Source organism: Periophthalmus magnuspinnatus, chromosome 1, assembly GCF_009829125.3.
Source record: "Periophthalmus magnuspinnatus isolate fPerMag1 chromosome 1, fPerMag1.2.pri, whole genome shotgun sequence".
Taxonomy (NCBI): Eukaryota; Metazoa; Chordata; class Actinopteri; order Gobiiformes; family Gobiidae; genus Periophthalmus; species Periophthalmus magnuspinnatus.
The window spans coordinates 3,945,068-3,962,737 of record NC_047126.1 but is presented as its reverse complement, the minus strand read 5'-3'; the positions used below and the strand labels follow the sequence as shown (position 1 = coordinate 3,962,737).

Below are 17,670 nucleotides of genomic sequence, written 5' to 3'. Positions count from 1 at the left end.
TACCATCACAAGTACTTTTTTTATTATGACAAGTCAACCCACTGTATCAAAATTGCAGGAACGTTACCTTCAAAATACTGTACAAACAGCTCCCAACAATAACAACAGAAAGTCAAATGCATGAAGAACTTTAACATAAAAAGGCACATTTCTAGTGTATTTACATCTTTATACAAGTCGGACAAATCATCAAAAAAAAAAAACATTATTTGCTTGTCGTCATCACAAATCATTACAAAACAAACAAAACTTTTATTAGAGCTTATAAACTGAAAGTGGGTGAAATTTAGTCCATAAACCAAGCTCAAAATATTAAACACAAAATGTACACTACAGATATTTTAAAACTGAAACTGATTGCAATTCACATCCTCCATTAAGGAGTTTCACTGACCCTGCATCCGGAGTGATAAGCAGAGATTTGATATACGCCATTGCACGTGCGGTTTACTGTAAGTGTCGGACAACGGCCAGCGGTGCTTGAGTTTTGAAGGTTTTGTTAGTAGTCTACTCTACACGCTGTAGTTTGGCTCTTGCTCTTTGGGAGATAGTGGGGTTAGTGTCGCGCTGAATGCTAGTACACTTTAGACAGATTCATAATCCACAAAAACGTCCCCAGAGCTCTGCAGTAAAGGCTGGGTGGGGGCTGTGGTGCTGCACACTGAGCTCAGCCTGCGCGCCGACTCCTTCTGCTGATCGGGGTGACCGGGTACAGTACTCAGAGTCAGGTACACCTACGAGAAACAAACGATACAACCCGTTCAAGTCCTCAGCGATCGCACAAACACTTTAAAATCCATAGTACTTACATTTCTAGTGTTTTCTGACAGCAGCAGTTCAGTGCTCTCCACCAGTTTTCTGAATGACGGCCGTTTCAAAGGGTCGTGATTCCAGCAACTCAGCATCATGTCATAGCTACAGATGCAGAGCAGGATCAGTACAGTGTTGTTTGATATTTCCTAAATCAATTCAAGTGCATACATTTCTACAGGTGCAAACTCGGGCCTGCTCATTCTGTGTCCTTGCTGAATCATTCGATAAAACGCAGAGCCCACTTGCATTCCAGGATACGGACTGTTGCCTAAAACACACATACATTTATTTGCTTGTATTTGTAGAAATCTGTTTGTGTAATTTAGGAAAACTAAATCAGATTCTTCTAATGTTGCCGTGCTCTTGTAAAGCAGATTACAGACAATAACCATTTATTTGTTCATTGCTCTCGGCTAAGTGATTCGCTTTGGGGACGCAGCTATGGCCTCCTTTGACTAAATTATATTACACGGCTAGAGAAAACATTTAACATCTGGGACAGGCTGTTACCAAGAGAGAAGATCTCCCAGAGCAGGATGCCATAAGACCAGACGTCACTCTCGAAGGTATAAACGCAGTCAAACAGACTCTCGGGGGACATCCACTTGACCGGGAGACGAGCCTGGAAAAGCAACAGTGACAGTGGGCTGTAGGGTCGCTCATGATATAAAGAATCACTCTAACCTAAAGTAATATTAAAGCAAACACATCTCTGCATGCTTTTTCAGTTTGATACAAAATTATTTATCAGTGTTTCTCTCCACCCACTTCAAATTCCAGTACAATTTGAGTTCGTTTTACCCATCAATGTTTAGAAAAATGTAAATATTAAGAGCTTAAAGGCATCACACAGTCTAACCAGCTACGTGCGAACTAATACCTATAACACGGTTGTTTTAAAATGCAAGATTAGGCCAAATGTTGTAATAACTTTGCGGTTTATGAAGTTTCCAAAACAAACTTTAAATAAAATGACAGATCTTGTGGTCATTTGTTTCCTCGTAGTTGATCTGAGCTTTCAAACATTGTCATATCAGTTTTTTTTCAGAAAGTCTATGAGAAAAATGAATGTGAAATCTGCTTCCGGACTGGATTTGCAGAGCGTGGGCGGTGACTGTGTGAGCTCCAGAGCCGTGTCACTGATGCAGCTGACTCACGTTTCCTCTGAGGACGTAGCTGGAGTCAGTGGTGATGTCACGCGCCAAACCGAAGTCACAGATCTTAGCGACTCGGCCGTGAGTCAGCAGAACGTTTCGGGCGGCCAGATCCCTGTGAATACACTACAAACAAACAGATACATGTAAGCTAACGGCATATTGACAGCGAGAGAGGTTTTTAATTGATAGCTAATACGCCGTACGGTAAACACTGTGTGGACAAATGTGTCTGTTGGCAAATGGGACGTAGTTGTAGCGTAAGCGGAATCCATCTCAAAATGCTTTCTCAAATGACAGCAGGCTGGCAGTCTACCATCGTGATTTAAAAACATGCTGCTGTGCACTTAAGTCCATAAATCTGCCTCGTGCACGTTCAAAAGAACCACAGAGTGTTCAGAGAAATGCACATATTAGTCTACTCGTAAAGACTGTATTAAAACATATATCATTATAATATGAAGGGGGGAGAAGGAGAGAGGGGGCAGAGTATTGGGGACTGGGTGGAGAGAAGGACAGAGAGTATCGGGAGGCAGGGGGAAAGAAGGAGGGAGAGTATGGACGGACTGGGGTGGAGAGTATGGGGAGGCAGGGGTAGAGGAGGAGAGAGGATATATAAAAAGGCAGGTGGAGAGAGTATGGGGGGAACAGGGGGAGAGAAAGAAAGAGAGAGAGTATGTGGGACAGGGGAGAGAGAGAGTCTGGGGCGGGGAGGGTGGAGAGAGAGAGAGTATGGGAGGGCAGGGGGGAGAGAGGGAGAGAGAGTGTATGTGGGGCAGGGGAGAAAGAGGGAGAAAGAGAGTCTTGGGGGTGCGCAGGAGGAGAGAAGGAGAAAGTATTGTGGGTAAGGGAGAGAAGGAGAGAGAATATGAGGGGTGGGGGGAAGAGGGAGAGAGAGTATGTGGGACGGGGGGGAGAAGGAGAGAGAGTATGGGAGGGTATGGGGGAGAGAGAAGCAGAGAGAGTATGAGGCAGGAGGAGAGAAGGAGAGAGAATATGAGGGGCGGGGGGAAGAGGGAGAGAGAGTATGTGGGACGGGGGAGAGAAGGAGAGAGAGTATGGGAGGGTATGGGGGAGAGAGAAGCAGAGAGAGTATGGGGGCAGGGGGAGAGAAGGAGAGAGCGAGTATGTGAGGACAGGGTAGAGAGTGAGAGAGAAAGAGTATGGGGGCTGGGGGGGAGAAGGAGAGAGTATGTGGGACGGGGGAGAGAAGGAGAGAGAGTATGTGGGATGGGGGAGAGAAGGAGAGAGAGTATGGGGGGCAGGTGGACGGAGAGAGAGAGAGAAAAAGTATGGGGGGCAGGGGGAGAGGTGAGGCTGAGAGAGAGTGAAATTTGAGTGTGTAAGTTTCTAAGTGTGTAATATTTTAACATTTGATTCTTTTGCCAGATTCACTGTATTTACTACTTTTTCTACAAATAATCCCACATCTTTTTTGTGAAGTTTGAACAGTTTTTAAAGCCCTTCTGGGGATCGGTGCTGCACATTCTCCTCGAGTATAAACACTGTGATACCCGCGTTAAATTACTGAATTGTTAATCTGTGTTTGTTGTATCTGTCCCTATTCAAATAAACAATAAAAACTCAAGCTAAATTATTACATTTTTTGAAGTGATGTACTCCATTCCTTTGGCAACCTGATAAGAAAAACTCAGCAGATCTTCAGCATCCAGAGACAGCTCCTCTACGTCATCTACAAACAAAATCAGACAAGTCAGTCGTAAATATAACGCCAAAATAAGAGCGATTAACGACTATATCACGATTAAAAATACTGTGGATATGAGTGATTATAATTTTAAACAACAGTTACAGTATTGTACTTTGTTATAAGTGAAAACAACAATGATCTAGATGAGATTATCAGGGAGAAATAGTTTTTTTCTGCACATTTTGGCGATGATCTTTGTTGCCGATTGTGTCCCATCCCTCTTAAATATGATCTTATCTCAAATATTAGCGTCAGGATTCCTGTTTTTTCCTCGTGTTCTCCTGTGCCATCTCCTCCGTCCCTTCTGTGTGAGTGTGTGCCAGGAGATGGGCGGAGAGTCTGACACCACCCTCACCGATGGCTCCACCCGCTATTCACCTGCAGCTCATCGCCAATCAAGCTACAACTTCTGCATCCACCGTGGTATAACTGCGTGGCCTGGTTTATATCTGTGCATTTTTCCAAGTGCAGTTGTCCCTCACTATATCGCGGTTCAGCTTTCATGGTCTCCCTGTTTCGCAGATTTTTTTTTGTGCAATTTTGTGTTTTTTTTACAGCGTCTGAACGTGCATTGTGTTCTGCGTCCTGATTGGCTGTTGGACTGTAGACCATTGTCCATCAGTCTCCTCCGTGCCGTGTCTCCTGTCCAGTACAGAATGTGTTCAGACAAATTTACATAAACGTTGGATCGCAGTGTGACTCTGAAGTGCTGTACGTTTGCAATTTGTTTTCTCCCCGACAAAACCCACAATGTCGATGAAACGTTCTGCACCGACAAAGACGCCTACGAAGGTTTGAACTTTGTGTTTAAACGAGAGAGAAATGTGAGAAAATGTTAATGCCTGTGTGAGAAAAGTGTATAAAGTGTGTGGTGAGGGGTTTTACAGCTAAAAACATATAGAATAATGTAAAAAATAAAGCTGATACTTAGTGGATTTTGCCTATTGCGGGTTATTTTTAGAACATAACCCCCACGATAAACGAGGGACCACTGTATATAATATTTTGGCGCCGAAACTTTTCCTAAATTCTCCATTGAAAGAAACTGGAAGCACAATTTATTTGTGTTTAAGGGAAAAGTGGGCGGGCCGTAATAAGGTCAATACATAGGGCTTCTGGGTAATTAGAGGTGGGGTTGAGGTGAGGTGTCGATCGATGGAGAGGAGCAGGAGGAGGTGGAGCCGTCATCCTGCTCCTGAGTCTCCGAAATATTAAAAAAGTAAAGTGACAGGACCGTAAAATCCACTACTCAGCTTTTTAACAATATTAATTTGACCTGCCCCATCTGTATTAAGTGTTTAAACAAGAGAGAAATGTGAGAAAATGCTAATACCTGTGTGAGAAAAGTGTATAAAGTGTGTGGTGAGGGGGTTTTACAGCTGCAAAACACATAGAATAATTGTAAGACTTTGCGGATTTCGTCTATTGCGGGTTATTTTTAGAACGTAACCCCCACGATAAACAAGGGACCACTGTAGTTAAGTTTGTTTCTTCATGTTTCCAGAGCAGACCCACACCCACAAACCATCTCAGCCCCCGACCCAGCTCCCAGCGCTCATCCTATATCTCTTGTTAATAAACCCTGTTAATTTTGAGTTCACTTGTCTGCACCTTTTTGATCCACTAGTCGTTACAACAACTCCATTTGCAGTTTGATCCCTGCTCTGACCTGTGCATGTTCCTGGTGTTGCACAAACTCGTTCAATTGCACAACATTATTACTTGACAAAGGATCAGATTGGAAACACTGACAAACCCCCCCCACACTTCTTATTATTGCACCTGACTCCGACGATCTCTCTTTTTCAGACGGACGCATGGGCATGTATCCGGAGCCGGTCACCTCCCTAAAACATTAAAAACAAACACAACCCTTTTACTTAAAGCCTCAATTTCATTAACTACGACTTCAAATCTACAAACCTCATCGGCTCGCTTTGGTTGAAGATGTTGCGATAGTAACCGTCACTAATTTGTGCATTTAGGAAAGATTCTCGTTTCCTTCGAAGAAAGTTGAGAAGGTCGCCATAGCAACAGTACTCGGTAATCACCAAAATCGGCCCTGAGGGGAGAAAAAAACAGGCATGTCTTGTTCATCAGACAAAGAGGATATTTTTGTTATTTTTAATATTTTTGTCACTACAGCCAAGGAACAAAGCAATGTTGTTTTTTTTTACAATCTTTAGCTGGTATCAGTCGGTGGTTTTCAGATCCTTGGATGCGATGATGTCATAATTTCAGATGGGGGAGGGGGACAAGAGCCAGTTTATCCTATTAATGACATTGTACTTTGCTATGAAATATCCAAAAGGTAAATTCACAGATGTTGAACCTGGCATTTTCCATGAGTGACCAGACCGATTAACTTTCACTTTAGCTGCTCCCATCTGTATTAATTACTATCGTCCTACAGAATGTTGCGTCTCATCTGAAACCCTGCGTTTCTCCCAATAATCAATGCTTGTTTTGACCACAGACATCTAAATAAAGTGTTTTCTTGCATAGTAACTTTTCTGAACATCTGCGAAAAGTCAGTCAATATAAAAAAGCAGACAGGTAGATAATATCGACTAAAGTAAATCTGTAACCAGTCCGGCCGCGTCACGCTCGCTGCAGCGGAGTGGTACTTAGAGCTCTGTATCTGATTTCCACGACGGCAACGATAATTGACGGTCATGGTAGTAAATCAGCACGTCCCGACGCTAACTCGCACGGCACAGAGATGTGTGTAAACAGGAGATTATATGGAGGGGAACTTCAAACTTTGATGTTAATGAGACTTGGGGAAGCTTGGGCGTACCTCCGACAGTGCAGGCCCCCAGCAGGTTAACGATGTTCATGTGGTTTCCAAGGTAACCCAGAACTTTCAGCTCCGACATCAGAGCCTCCTTCTCGGTCGCATGGGCATTGGCTGGAGGGACGAGAGCCGACAGATAACAGTGTGACATTTGAGTTGTAGAGGGGATATAATATAATGATGTGAGACGATGCACTGAAAAACAACGCAAAATTCAAGTCGAAAAAGCACACTTACGTTTGAGCATCTTTACCGCGACTGTTGTGACTGTATCAGCAGAGCACAGTCCATACGCAGTGGCTTTCACGACTTTACCAAATGCACCAGAGCCCAGTGTTTTACCTGTGAAACCCACAATTTGATAAGCTTTCATTTATCAAATCACTCGCAATCAGAAACTAATACTGTACAATTCAACCGTGGACACAGCTATCGTACCAAAGCGCAGTTTCTGTCGTGGAAACTCCCATTTGGAGTCGTACGGGAGCTGGGTGGGGTCAATATAAATGTAGTTGTTGCCATGGATACTGTCAATGACCTTCCACTGAATCTGGAATTTAGGTTTCTGTAAAAAAAAAAGACAAAACAGGAACAGTTTGTGATTTTTTCCCTTGTGTAATGTATCATGCATTGTCTTTGTTCACTTTAAAATACTAAGCAAACTATTAACCCTGCACCAAAAATGGAAAAAATGGACACAATAGAACCCAAAAAGGAGAAATTCAGATGTCTATGCACCTCAGTCATATATATCATGCATCAAAGAATCTATTGTTGGTCCTTTTCTGTGTTGAAATGTGCATTATAGTGTTGTTTCTATTCATCATCCTCATTTTTCATCATGATAAATCTGTATTGCGTCTCAAGCCCATTTTGAAACCATTGGATCTCAATCTCATGTAAAATTTAATTAAGATCAATTTTTAAAAGAGTCATAACAAGTTTGAAGAAAAACATTAAAATTATTAACTTGATTAAAAAACTCAGGCAGATTTCAGTGTTTTCGAGAGGTTTTTCTTGGATCTGTCAACACGGTTAAGTCTCATTTTAGTCCCATTAAAAACTATCGTGTAAAAAGTGGAAAGTTCGGACAAATACTTCAAGCTGATTGGACGTAGCATCACAACAGCTGAGTGAGCGGAGGCATTTTCTCCAGCTCGATAACAGCAACCCGAAATAAACCCCCCAAAGCCCAGAATGTAATGTTGTAAATATAATGTTGTAAAGATTGATCCAGAAAACAAGCTCAGTCCTAATACGTTTCCTCACTTGCATATACTTGTAAAGCAGCACCACCAGAAAGCAGGTGAGGACCGCCCCAGTGGCCACCATCCCAATGAGCAGCGGGGTGAAGAGTTTATGTGGAACAACTCGCTCTGGAAACATGAATAAAGTGACAGAGTGACAGTTAGGACACAGAAGACCCCCTCCTCCTACATGATTTTAACAGACCGCTGCAGTTCCTGGTGTTTGTTTGTACTCAGAGGATTAGACAGTCTACCTACATAATCCCACTGTGCACACTCAGCATACGCTAATCTTGTTCCATCTGTGTGCAGCTGCAGCCCACGCACAGGGTCAGAGAGGGTAGATATAGGTTCATAGCTCATAGTTCGCTCATATTAGTCTCATTAGATTAGTTAGTTTTCTCATACCACTGATGGAGAACAGGGTGTAGGCCTCATCTCCCTCAGTGTAGGCCACACATTCCAGGGTATTGTACTGCGCGTGCTCCTTGCTGATGTTCACACGGCTCTCCACCTCGCTGCGACCGAATTCGGACTCAGTCACTATGGAAACGTCGGAGTTCTCCCACTGAGAGGCGTTGGGCAGGTGTGAGCACCTGTGCACGGGCAAAATGAGGTTTTAAATTGCATTAGAAAGAATATGATGAGATCCGTTCATTGCATCAGAATTAGTGATTTCTTTTGGGGGCATAGACACAGGTGGTGATGAAGAGAAAGATATGAAGATAACGCTGAGGTACTGGATGATTTTGGTGATCTGGGGGGACAAAGAGTTAACAGGCAGTGATTGTGAGTAGACGTGTAAATTGGATAGAATCTACGAATCCTTAGCTGAACTCACACTTCAGCTCGACGAATGCTGTTATATTTTTAAAGTGACACCTGTTGAAGCAGATCTATTACGTAAAATTGACTTTTTAGAGCTTTTATCCATGTTATAGTTGTTTTGCCTCAGTATTTACTCACCTGAAGTTGTATTTGGAGTGATTTGTGCACGTTTGCGTCTGTTTTTAAAGGCGTCATATTGCAATCAATCCCCGTTTTCACCGCCAACGAGACACACCCACTGCTCTTTACTTACTTAGTTTTCTCCAATTTTATATTCATATTTTCTTAATTGATGATACACGTCACATTTGGCAGCACTACATAGTCATTTTGGTACAAATTTTTAAAAATCCGCGGTTCTCTATCATGATAAGATGTTTTAGATGAATATTGCGATTTAAAATGTGCAAATTAAATCATAATTATGCACAGTGTCATAAATTATAGTAATATAGCAGACACAAGCACACTAGGTCTTCTGTAAAATTAAGTGTCCCACGCTTCAAGAGCTGTGAGACAAAACACCACGAGTCATCTCTGTGAGTAGTATTAACTCTTTTTTTCCTTTCATAGTTGTATCACCAACTTGTGTCCTTTTCACACTGCTCTGCAACGTGAAACACGTATCAGTGCACACTGTGTTTGCACAAACCTGGTGTTAGGCACTTCACAGAAGAACCAGCTAATTTTCGGGACCGGAAATCCAGCAGCAATGCATCGCACTTGTCCATCTACAGGCCCTTCCTGCGCAATAATCATGGGTTTACCTGAAACAAGAGAAGACAAACATGAGATACACGACCAGAAAAGAGTTTGGACACACCCTCTACTTTCTATATTTTATAGATACAGAAGACGTTACATAAATGAAGTAAGATATATGGAATTATGTAGCGAAGAAAGAAAGTGAAATAACTCTTAGATATTTTCTGACAAAGCAATGGGTGGCTACTTTGAGGATTCGAAATAAAATATAAACTTAATTTTTTCTTTGCTACAGAATTCCATATATCTTCCTTCATATATTTGATGTCGTCTGTATGTGCTAAACTTACTGTTGACGTAGACGTGGAACGAGTGAGTGACATCTACTTCTTCATTGCTGACAGAGAACAGATAAATGCCTCCCTCCGAGCCAACAACCCTCACCAGCCTGAGCTCGCTCTCATATCTGAAACACAGCACATCTGATTAATGTTAACTCACTGCAGACTGTTTGACTTCACAATGACCACACCTGTACTTCTTCTTGTGCACCGTGATGAAGTGCTCTGTTGTATTGAGCAGGTGTTTGCCGTTGAAAGACCAGGACAGGGATCTGGGGGCAGGGTAAGCCTCAAACTGCACTTTGAGACTCAAGCTCTCTCCTTCTTTAACCACAGCCTGCACTGGTCCAGAATGTCCCAACACGCTGATGAATCCTTTATCTAAACGGCAAGAAACAGCTTCATCAGGACTGTAGCTACTAAACACATGTGGTCATTTAAGTCCATTTCCTTTGGTCTTACCGCGAACATCCAAGTGCAGGGTCCTAGAACTGTTGCCTCTCTTATTATGAGCATCACAGCGATACACGCCAGAGTGTGACTGCTTCACAGATGTGATCAAGAGTGAGGTAGATCTCTCATAACCGTGGGAGACTGAAAGGATGCGGGAGCCATGGGATTCAACTGGATCCTGCAGGATATTGTGGGAACAGGTGAGAAACTGAATGATATAACAAAACGAATAATATTCCAAAGTGTAATTACCACAGATGAGGGAAAGTCCCATTTGACGCTAAAGTCTGGGTCGACATTGGATGAGCTGCAGGTAACTTCAAACTGCTCCCCTTTTTTCAATATGACAGTGTCTTTATGGGAGAGTCGGATAACCGGAGGCACTTCTGGCACTGGACCAAAATAAACAAAAATGTTCAACTGAACTGTCCTTTCACTGTAGCATACAAACTGTGGGCTGTCAGTAAAATAACGCTCTTGTTTCTTGTGTTCTGGCACACATGGCCTGGTCTGAAGTGTAATATATTTACTAATTGAATTGAAACAATAACTAAAATGTAATTATTGCAACAATATCTATCCTTTTAGTAGCAACAATTGCCTGAGCTCACTTATGACTGTTGTACTAAATGATTATTTCACTGTAATGCCTACGTCACTTCTGTGTGTCTGTTGGCAATGGCTGCACTAATTCTATTTACTCCAAGCACAGCCGTTCATGCTCCGTTTGAGAGATTTGTTAAGGGCATGACTCTGTAATCTCTGTGTTTTCTTTCTCACACTTTTCATGTTTCTTGCTAATTCTTTCCTTCATTCAAGTGAAAAACAGCAGCACTCACATCTCGTGCCTATTTGCAAAGACAATGGTCACTTAGAGGGGTTTTTTTTCCATTTGAGCCACACCTTAGCGTTCTTCTTCATTATCATGTAAACGGTACATTTTAAAGGACTCTGATGTATGTTGAGTCTATTATGCTTCAGCTTCACTGCTGTAACTAACTTACCAGAGCGCACCTCCACTTTATATGACATGGAAACCACTCTTTGTCCAGCCAGCCTCCCCACACAGACGTAACAGCCCTCAATTCCTTTTTGTGCGTCGCTGATGATAACACCTCGCTGAGGGTTGCTCCGGTAACTCAGTCCTGAGGGCAAAGGTCGCCCATCACAAGTGTCCAAGGCCATGTGGGTGACATTGGGGTCCGTCACAAGACAAGGGATGGTGCAGCTTTCACCAGCTCGCACCAATATGACGTTTACCATGGTGCGCTGGAAGATATTTTGAGGATCTGAGTGGAGGAAAACAGATCAGTTAGCAACACATGTAGGATGTTTATATTTATATCATATAGGCAGGATCCGGCTTATTTTCCTGCGTTAGTGTCAAAATATATAGCTTTCATGTTATTACAAACTAGAAACATGCAACCGACACAGATTTTGTTATCTTCTTTTGCCAGAGAAAAGAAACGGTTTGAGAGGGGAGTTAAAGAAGCAATTTTTGTTTGGAAAGACAATTCTTCCTTAAACAGCAATGGGGGCCTTAGACATCATCTATCTCCCATCTATAACTCCATCCTCAGACCCAAATCAAAACAAAGAGGGTTAGCCAGGATCCAACAGATTTTTTTTACCATAACCTTGCAAAATTCTGTATGTCCAATGATTGTAAAATGTAATGCAATGTCACAAAATTGTTTGGTATTACATCTGATGGTGAACCTGGCTACTACTACTGTTGCTACTACTATACAATAATCCAAAAATAGAACAGAAAACACAACGTATTTTCGCACCTTTCACATAAACATAAACAGAACTGTGTTCCAGGGTGTTGTTGTTGAGACACACGTATCGGCCCATGTGAGACCCCTGAGCGGAGGACACCTTCACGTAGACCACTGCACCTTCTTCCACGTCTCCCTCCAAACGCCGTGGCCTCTCCCTCTGCCAGAGCAGCTTCGGCAGTGGGGTGCCAGACACTGTGGCGTTTTCATGGCAACGAAGCTCCAGTTTACCCCCCTTGGGAACAACCACATGAGGTCCGCCGGGGGAGATGACTGGCTCACACCAAACTAAAAAGACACAAGATATTTATATAGATGACCTGGTTTGGGAGGCGTATGAGTGTGGAGTTCAATCTCTCAAAACAGAAGAGAACAGAGTGATAGAGCACGCTGCTTTAGTGTCTAATATTATAGTTAGGTTAAGTCTGCTATGACCGGTATGAGTCCTTAAGACGCAGCACTATAAAAACCACCATGGCTCAATTGAACAATCAATAATTATGAGCTGTCTACCCGCTGAGTAATCATGCATTAACTTTCTAAATCCATTGCAATGTGTAAAGCAACACCATAGTTTTTATTTTTTGTTTGCTTAACCTCATCCTCCTCTTTCACTTCTACAGCCTCAATGCTGATGTCCACATGATAGGAAGCATTTGGAGAGGAGGGTCTTCATGTGACTGTTTTTGCCTTAAGGCTGTGGCTTTGAGTACAGACACCCCCTTTTTTTAAAAATATCATTATCTTTCTTTCTGCACGCATTTGTAAGCATGTGGCTCCAGAGTAAATAGTGTAAAAAACAAGGCTGATAAGTACAAAGGTGTCCTGGCAGCACTGGGAGCAGCCTGTACTTGGGTGTGTTTTGGAGATAGTGGTGTTGTGTGCCCACTTTTCCCTCTCCTGCTTTGTTCTCGCTGCTTGTGTTCGCGTGTAAAGGAACAGGAGACTCTAATTTCGGTGAAATTAATAATTAATTCTCTTTGACATAGCCTTACGCACACACCTGTTGCTTTCCGGGATGGGGCAGTCCCACTCCCAGGTGCCCCCCTCAAGCAGTTATGCAAATATGCTTCGGATAAAATCTCTCACGTGCAGAAAACGTTGAACGTGCTGTAACTTTTCACTTTTAAGTCACATTTATAAAAAAAAAACGCGCGCACAAATAGCACTGTTTTTGCAGCATTTCTGTTTTTTTAAGTTGGATAACGCGCGCGGAATAGTCTAATTAAAATATTCAGCCACGTTTTATGATATTAACAAGAAACCCATGAATTAAAAGCTCAAAACGCGTGAAAGTCAGTCTCAATATATGTCAAAAGTTGCTAAAAACAAGTTGCAAGAAATGTAACTCACCAATTTGCAGGAGAAAAACAAGGACAACAAGTAGGCCTAGGAAAAAGCACCTCATGATTAGGCGTTTTCGTGTGCTCCATCAAAAAAGCAATAAACCATAGTGCTCCTTATCCACTGTCAGCAGGAGCAGGTTTCTCTGTGAGAGGGTAGAGCGCACAAACAAAACGATCCTGACCGATCCTGGATGCTTCACCCCCCTCCGGCGCACTGCACTGTTACTTAAAGCCACAGCGCCTCTCTCGCTCCTCTTGGCTTATTGCCTTTCCTTTCCTTCGGCTCCTTCTTTCCCGCATTGGCTGGATTCAAGCGAAGGGGAAGATGAGTCGGCTGCTATTACAGTAAAATATAAAAACGTCTATTAACTTTCTTTCCACGCCAAAAAGGAGAAACCTAAAATATACCAAAAAACTGACAGTTGGGCAGGTGCGTAAAAGTGAAAGCATGCGCGCTGCAGAGCTGGTCTAAACCGTGTCCATACAGCGCGCAGAGGAGGATGCTGCCTATGATACAGCAGGATTACCTCACACTGTCAGAGCTGCTGTGATGGAGTCTTCTTGATGTGTCTTCTTACAACGACTCATTCAGTTTGTGCTGCACCTTTTCTTATTCCAGAGCTTTGGAATCGTATCAGTGTCACTTTTCCCTCAGGTTTGATCCATGAACCCTCCTCATTTTTTATTTGTTGTAGATTTTAAACCCTTAACAAAATGGATTGAAGGGCATGTAACAGTTTTCTATTTGTGTTTCTATTTGTGTTTCTATTTGTACAGCCTAGGCTAGGGCTGTCCAACCTACGGCCCAGGGGCCAAATGTGGCCCTCAGACCAATTTTTGTCAACCCTCATGCCTCCTCCTAAACTGGCCCAGTTGATCAGGAAGTATTTTTACTGCAAACTAAAGAAATTCTACCTGTATAACCTGAATAACATGACGTTGCACTGTGACACACACCTAATAATAATCTTCTTTTATTAACGGTACAACGGTTCTGTCAAACCTGTGTTAAATGCACCATTTGACTCTCTGTTTCAGTATGTGGCCCTCGGGGAAAAAAGTCTGAACACCCCTGGCCTAGGCAAATTTGAATAAATGACATATAGGCCCAAAAAGTGCAAGAAATGTTCCTATAAAATAAATAACACACTTAAGAAATACATAGGGCTGCATCTATTTGAAGATATTCAGTGGAAAACAACATTTCTACAAGTTAAATATGTGCATTACTGGTAGTTTAAATGTAGGATATTAACCCTAAAATTGGGGAAAAAACAAAAAAGCATTCCGTAACATGTCAGTTATGGAGTTATCATTCCTGTTGTTCCAAAGAGGCATGTGGGAGCGCAGCACAGTAGCAGTGTTGTGTTGTTTTACACATGATCCGTATCAGCTCTGGCCCTGTGGCTGTTTGTGCCTTCTCTAGCACATGATGATGGAGTGAGGCTGCACAAGCACAACACCAAAGGATAAATTGATTTTCTCCCTCTTTTGCTAATATTTTTCTAACATAATGGACTGGAAAAGTGTTACAAAAGAGCCTGATTTGTTGAGGAAATCAAATGTTCCTTGTGGATTCTTGATGTCTTGTATGTTTTAGGTGGGTCTCTTCGGGTCTTCTTCTATTTGATAATTAAATAAAGTCATTAAAATTGTCGAATCAGATAAAAACAACAGACTTTAGCTGTACTTTTAGGTGACAGGTGGTTCAGTAGTTTTGCAGTTTTACAATTTAGCCTTGAGAAACTTATCTGGGAGGACTTTATTTGCTCCATTATTCTGAACTTCCCTGTAATTATACTCACTGATTCCCTGATTCAATCCATCAGGAGAGTCAATACAAAGAAAAACAAAACTTCTCACTAACCACCTGTAATCCAGCCTTCAAAATAAGTGCCTCCAAACAAAAGTGACCTGTGCCTCAAGGTGTGCTAGAACAATGCACCTGTCTGTCTACCAGCTGCTCCTCTGTTCATGTCTGTGTTTTTTACTGAGCTTCATGCGTCCCGCGTCTTTGCATGACATCCGATCCCTTCATATGCCATCCCTGCTCCATTATTCATGGTGCTGAGGTGAGTCTATGGCAGATATCTGGGCTGAGTCACTGTGACGCTGTGTGTGTATGGCCCCGCCGCAGCGTGACTCACTCCATGCTTTTAGACAAATGAGGACAGCGGAGGTCTGGTGGAGGGCAAGGCACGTTCTACACAAGAAAAATAGCCACTACTCCAGCCCGTAATGAAACACTTTTCTTCCTCTTTCGGCATTATCCGTGCCTCTTTCATTTTCTCCATAACCTTCCCCTTTTCGCTTTCGTCTCTTCTCTACTTCCACGCTGTAAAAACCCAACACGTAATGTGAAAGTAACTGACCCAAATCATGAACTCTATTATTTTCTTTCACTTCTTCTGGGACCGGTTGTGGGGGCAGCAGTGTAAGCATGGACTCCCAGGCTGCCCTCACCCCAGACACTTCCTCCAGCTCATCCGATGGCACCCCTAGACATTCCCAGGTCAGCCAAGAGGCATAATCCCTCCAGTTTGTCCTTGGTCTTGGGACAAAAGCACCTCCCCAGGTACAGATGCCCGAGCCACCTCAGCTGATCCCTCTCCACGTGGAGGAGCAGCAGTTCTACTCTGAGCTCCTCCCGTGTGAATGAGCGCCTCTTGTATCTTAGTGTTTGGTCCACAGTATTTATTTATGTATTTATCAGTCAGGCAATTTGTTAGTTAATTATATCTGTGTAATCCCTCAGTCGTCCAGGTCTGACCCACAGCAAAAATCTGTCAACTGGATAAATCGTTGAAGCAGTGAAGACGTTTTGCTGCCATTCCGCTGTCTGGAAAACTTAAGAGAATTTTCAGACAGTATGAGATTCCTGACTTTTTCAAACTTACAAACACTTTAAGACGAAAATTAGTTCACCCAAAGGACAAAACCCCGAGACATAAACAAAATAATATTGTCTACTCCATTCAGTGTAATGAAGAAGCAGTGAGCGTTACACTGGAGAAACTAAAAAGCTACTTCATAAGAGAATGTATAAACACCGGCGTGAGAGCAGCTCAGGACCCCAGTCTGCTGTGCACCTCCTCTGAAGATAGTGAGGTTCAGATCTTAGCCAGAGAAAAGAAACGGTTTGAGAGGGGAGTTAAAAAAGCTATTTTTGTTTGGAAAGACAATCCTTCCTTAAACAGGAATGCGGGCCTGAGACATAATCTCTCCCCCATCTATAACTCCATCCTCAGACCCAAAACAAACAAAGAGAACAATAGCAGGGTCGTTAAAGGTTGAAAAGGGTAGTTTTAGCTGAAACTGGAGACAGGAGCTGTTTACAGTTTAAGTGTAGTTAGCCACTCCCTTCAGACAGATATAAGGCAGTGTCCAGCAGTAATCTGACCAGAACTGAAGAAGCGGCCAAACATCTTCACTCCTAGAGAAGATGTCTGTGTAAACCCTCAGTTATCCAGGTCTGATCCATAGCAAACGATGAAGTTTAAATCTGTCAACTGGACAAATCGTTGTGGCCACCAGCATTCTGACCAGAACTGAAGAAGCGGCTTGGATGAGCAGCGAAACATCTTCACTCCTACAACGATTTGTCCAGTTGACAGATTTAAACTTCATCTTTTGCTTTACTTAATCATAATTGATTATTTCATTACTTTAGTTGTTTAGGTTAACACTACTTTACATTGAATTCATCTAATATTAAATGTTGCTTTTTAAAATCAGAGCTACATAAGCTTCAATAACCCACCTCTCTTAGTAAGACCCACATGTGATTTTTACAGTGAAGCTCACAGCCTTTAACTGAATCATCTCCAAATGGATCTTCTTCACACCCATCGGGGCATTGGGGCAGCTACACACACCTTCGTACTTGGCATCCGGCCATGAAGATACATGAGACAGAAAAAAACACATACAAAAACATAATAGCTTATCATTTTCGCTCGGAGGGCTTGGCAAAAGCTTCAATATAATATTTTCCTCCAGTGAAATCCTACACTTCAGTTGCTGCTGACAGGGCAAAATGAACCTGGTATCTGCTTCCATTTGTCTCACTGCTTTACAATGTGTTCTATGGCCATTAAGTGTCTCTTTATGGTCCAATTGTGGTGTGTCCCATTAAAATAACTGGCCTGTGCCAATCAGATTATACATATATATGCTAATAATAGAAACAAACACAAAGAAAACTGTATGTCTATTTCCACAACAGATGGATTATTGTCATACTAAACAAAACAGATGAAATAGTCAATCTGTTCTCCGTAGTGAGACACATTGGGAGACGCACATGTTAGATTCAAAGAGATGATGTAGTATTGAGAATGAGCCAGGACGCAGATGTGTGTAAGCTAACATGAGCGTGTGTAATTACTGATAGCCCAATGATCGCCCTGTGTCAAGATAAAGCTGATTAGCATCGACGAGGCCCTAATCCACCGAAAGAAGAAAGGCAGAGGGTGAGAGAAAATAGGA

General features: G+C 42.5%; 1 protein-coding gene across 1 annotated transcript; it reads right to left on the bottom strand.

The window, feature by feature from the left end:
* Position 1: 1 nt before the first annotated feature.
* Positions 2-13,400, bottom strand: kitb (KIT proto-oncogene, receptor tyrosine kinase b). Its single transcript, XM_033975358.2, has 21 exons — positions 13,190-13,400; positions 11,846-12,124; positions 11,054-11,338; positions 10,302-10,441; positions 10,059-10,227; positions 9,788-9,977; positions 9,606-9,721; positions 9,203-9,317; positions 8,131-8,318; positions 7,745-7,851; positions 6,914-7,040; positions 6,713-6,817; positions 6,479-6,589; positions 5,602-5,740; positions 5,461-5,525; positions 3,569-3,660; positions 1,971-2,093; positions 1,324-1,435; positions 982-1,081; positions 810-915; positions 2-734 (listed from the first exon to the last, which is right to left on the bottom strand). The coding sequence occupies exons 1-21, from the start codon at positions 13,242-13,244 to the stop codon at positions 585-587; spliced, it is 2,874 nt and encodes a 957-aa protein (XP_033831249.1). The 5' UTR covers positions 13,245-13,400; the 3' UTR covers positions 2-584.
* Between the last annotated feature and the right edge of the window lie 4,270 nt (positions 13,401-17,670).

Bases quoted from the DNA above. Each gene is read 5' to 3' on its own strand.
- kitb (XM_033975358.2), bottom strand. From the start codon at position 13,244: ATGAGGTGCTTTTTCCTAGGCCTACTTGTTGTCCTTGTTTTTCTCCTG. The intron at 9,722-9,787 runs GTGTGGTCATTG...GCTGTGTTTCAG, and splicing joins GTGCACAAGAAGAAGTACAG to ATATGAGAGCGAGCTCAGGC. The intron at 1,082-1,323 runs GTAACAGCCTGT...TGTGTGTTTTAG, and splicing joins CTGGGAGATCTTCTCTCTTG to GCAACAGTCCGTATCCTGGA.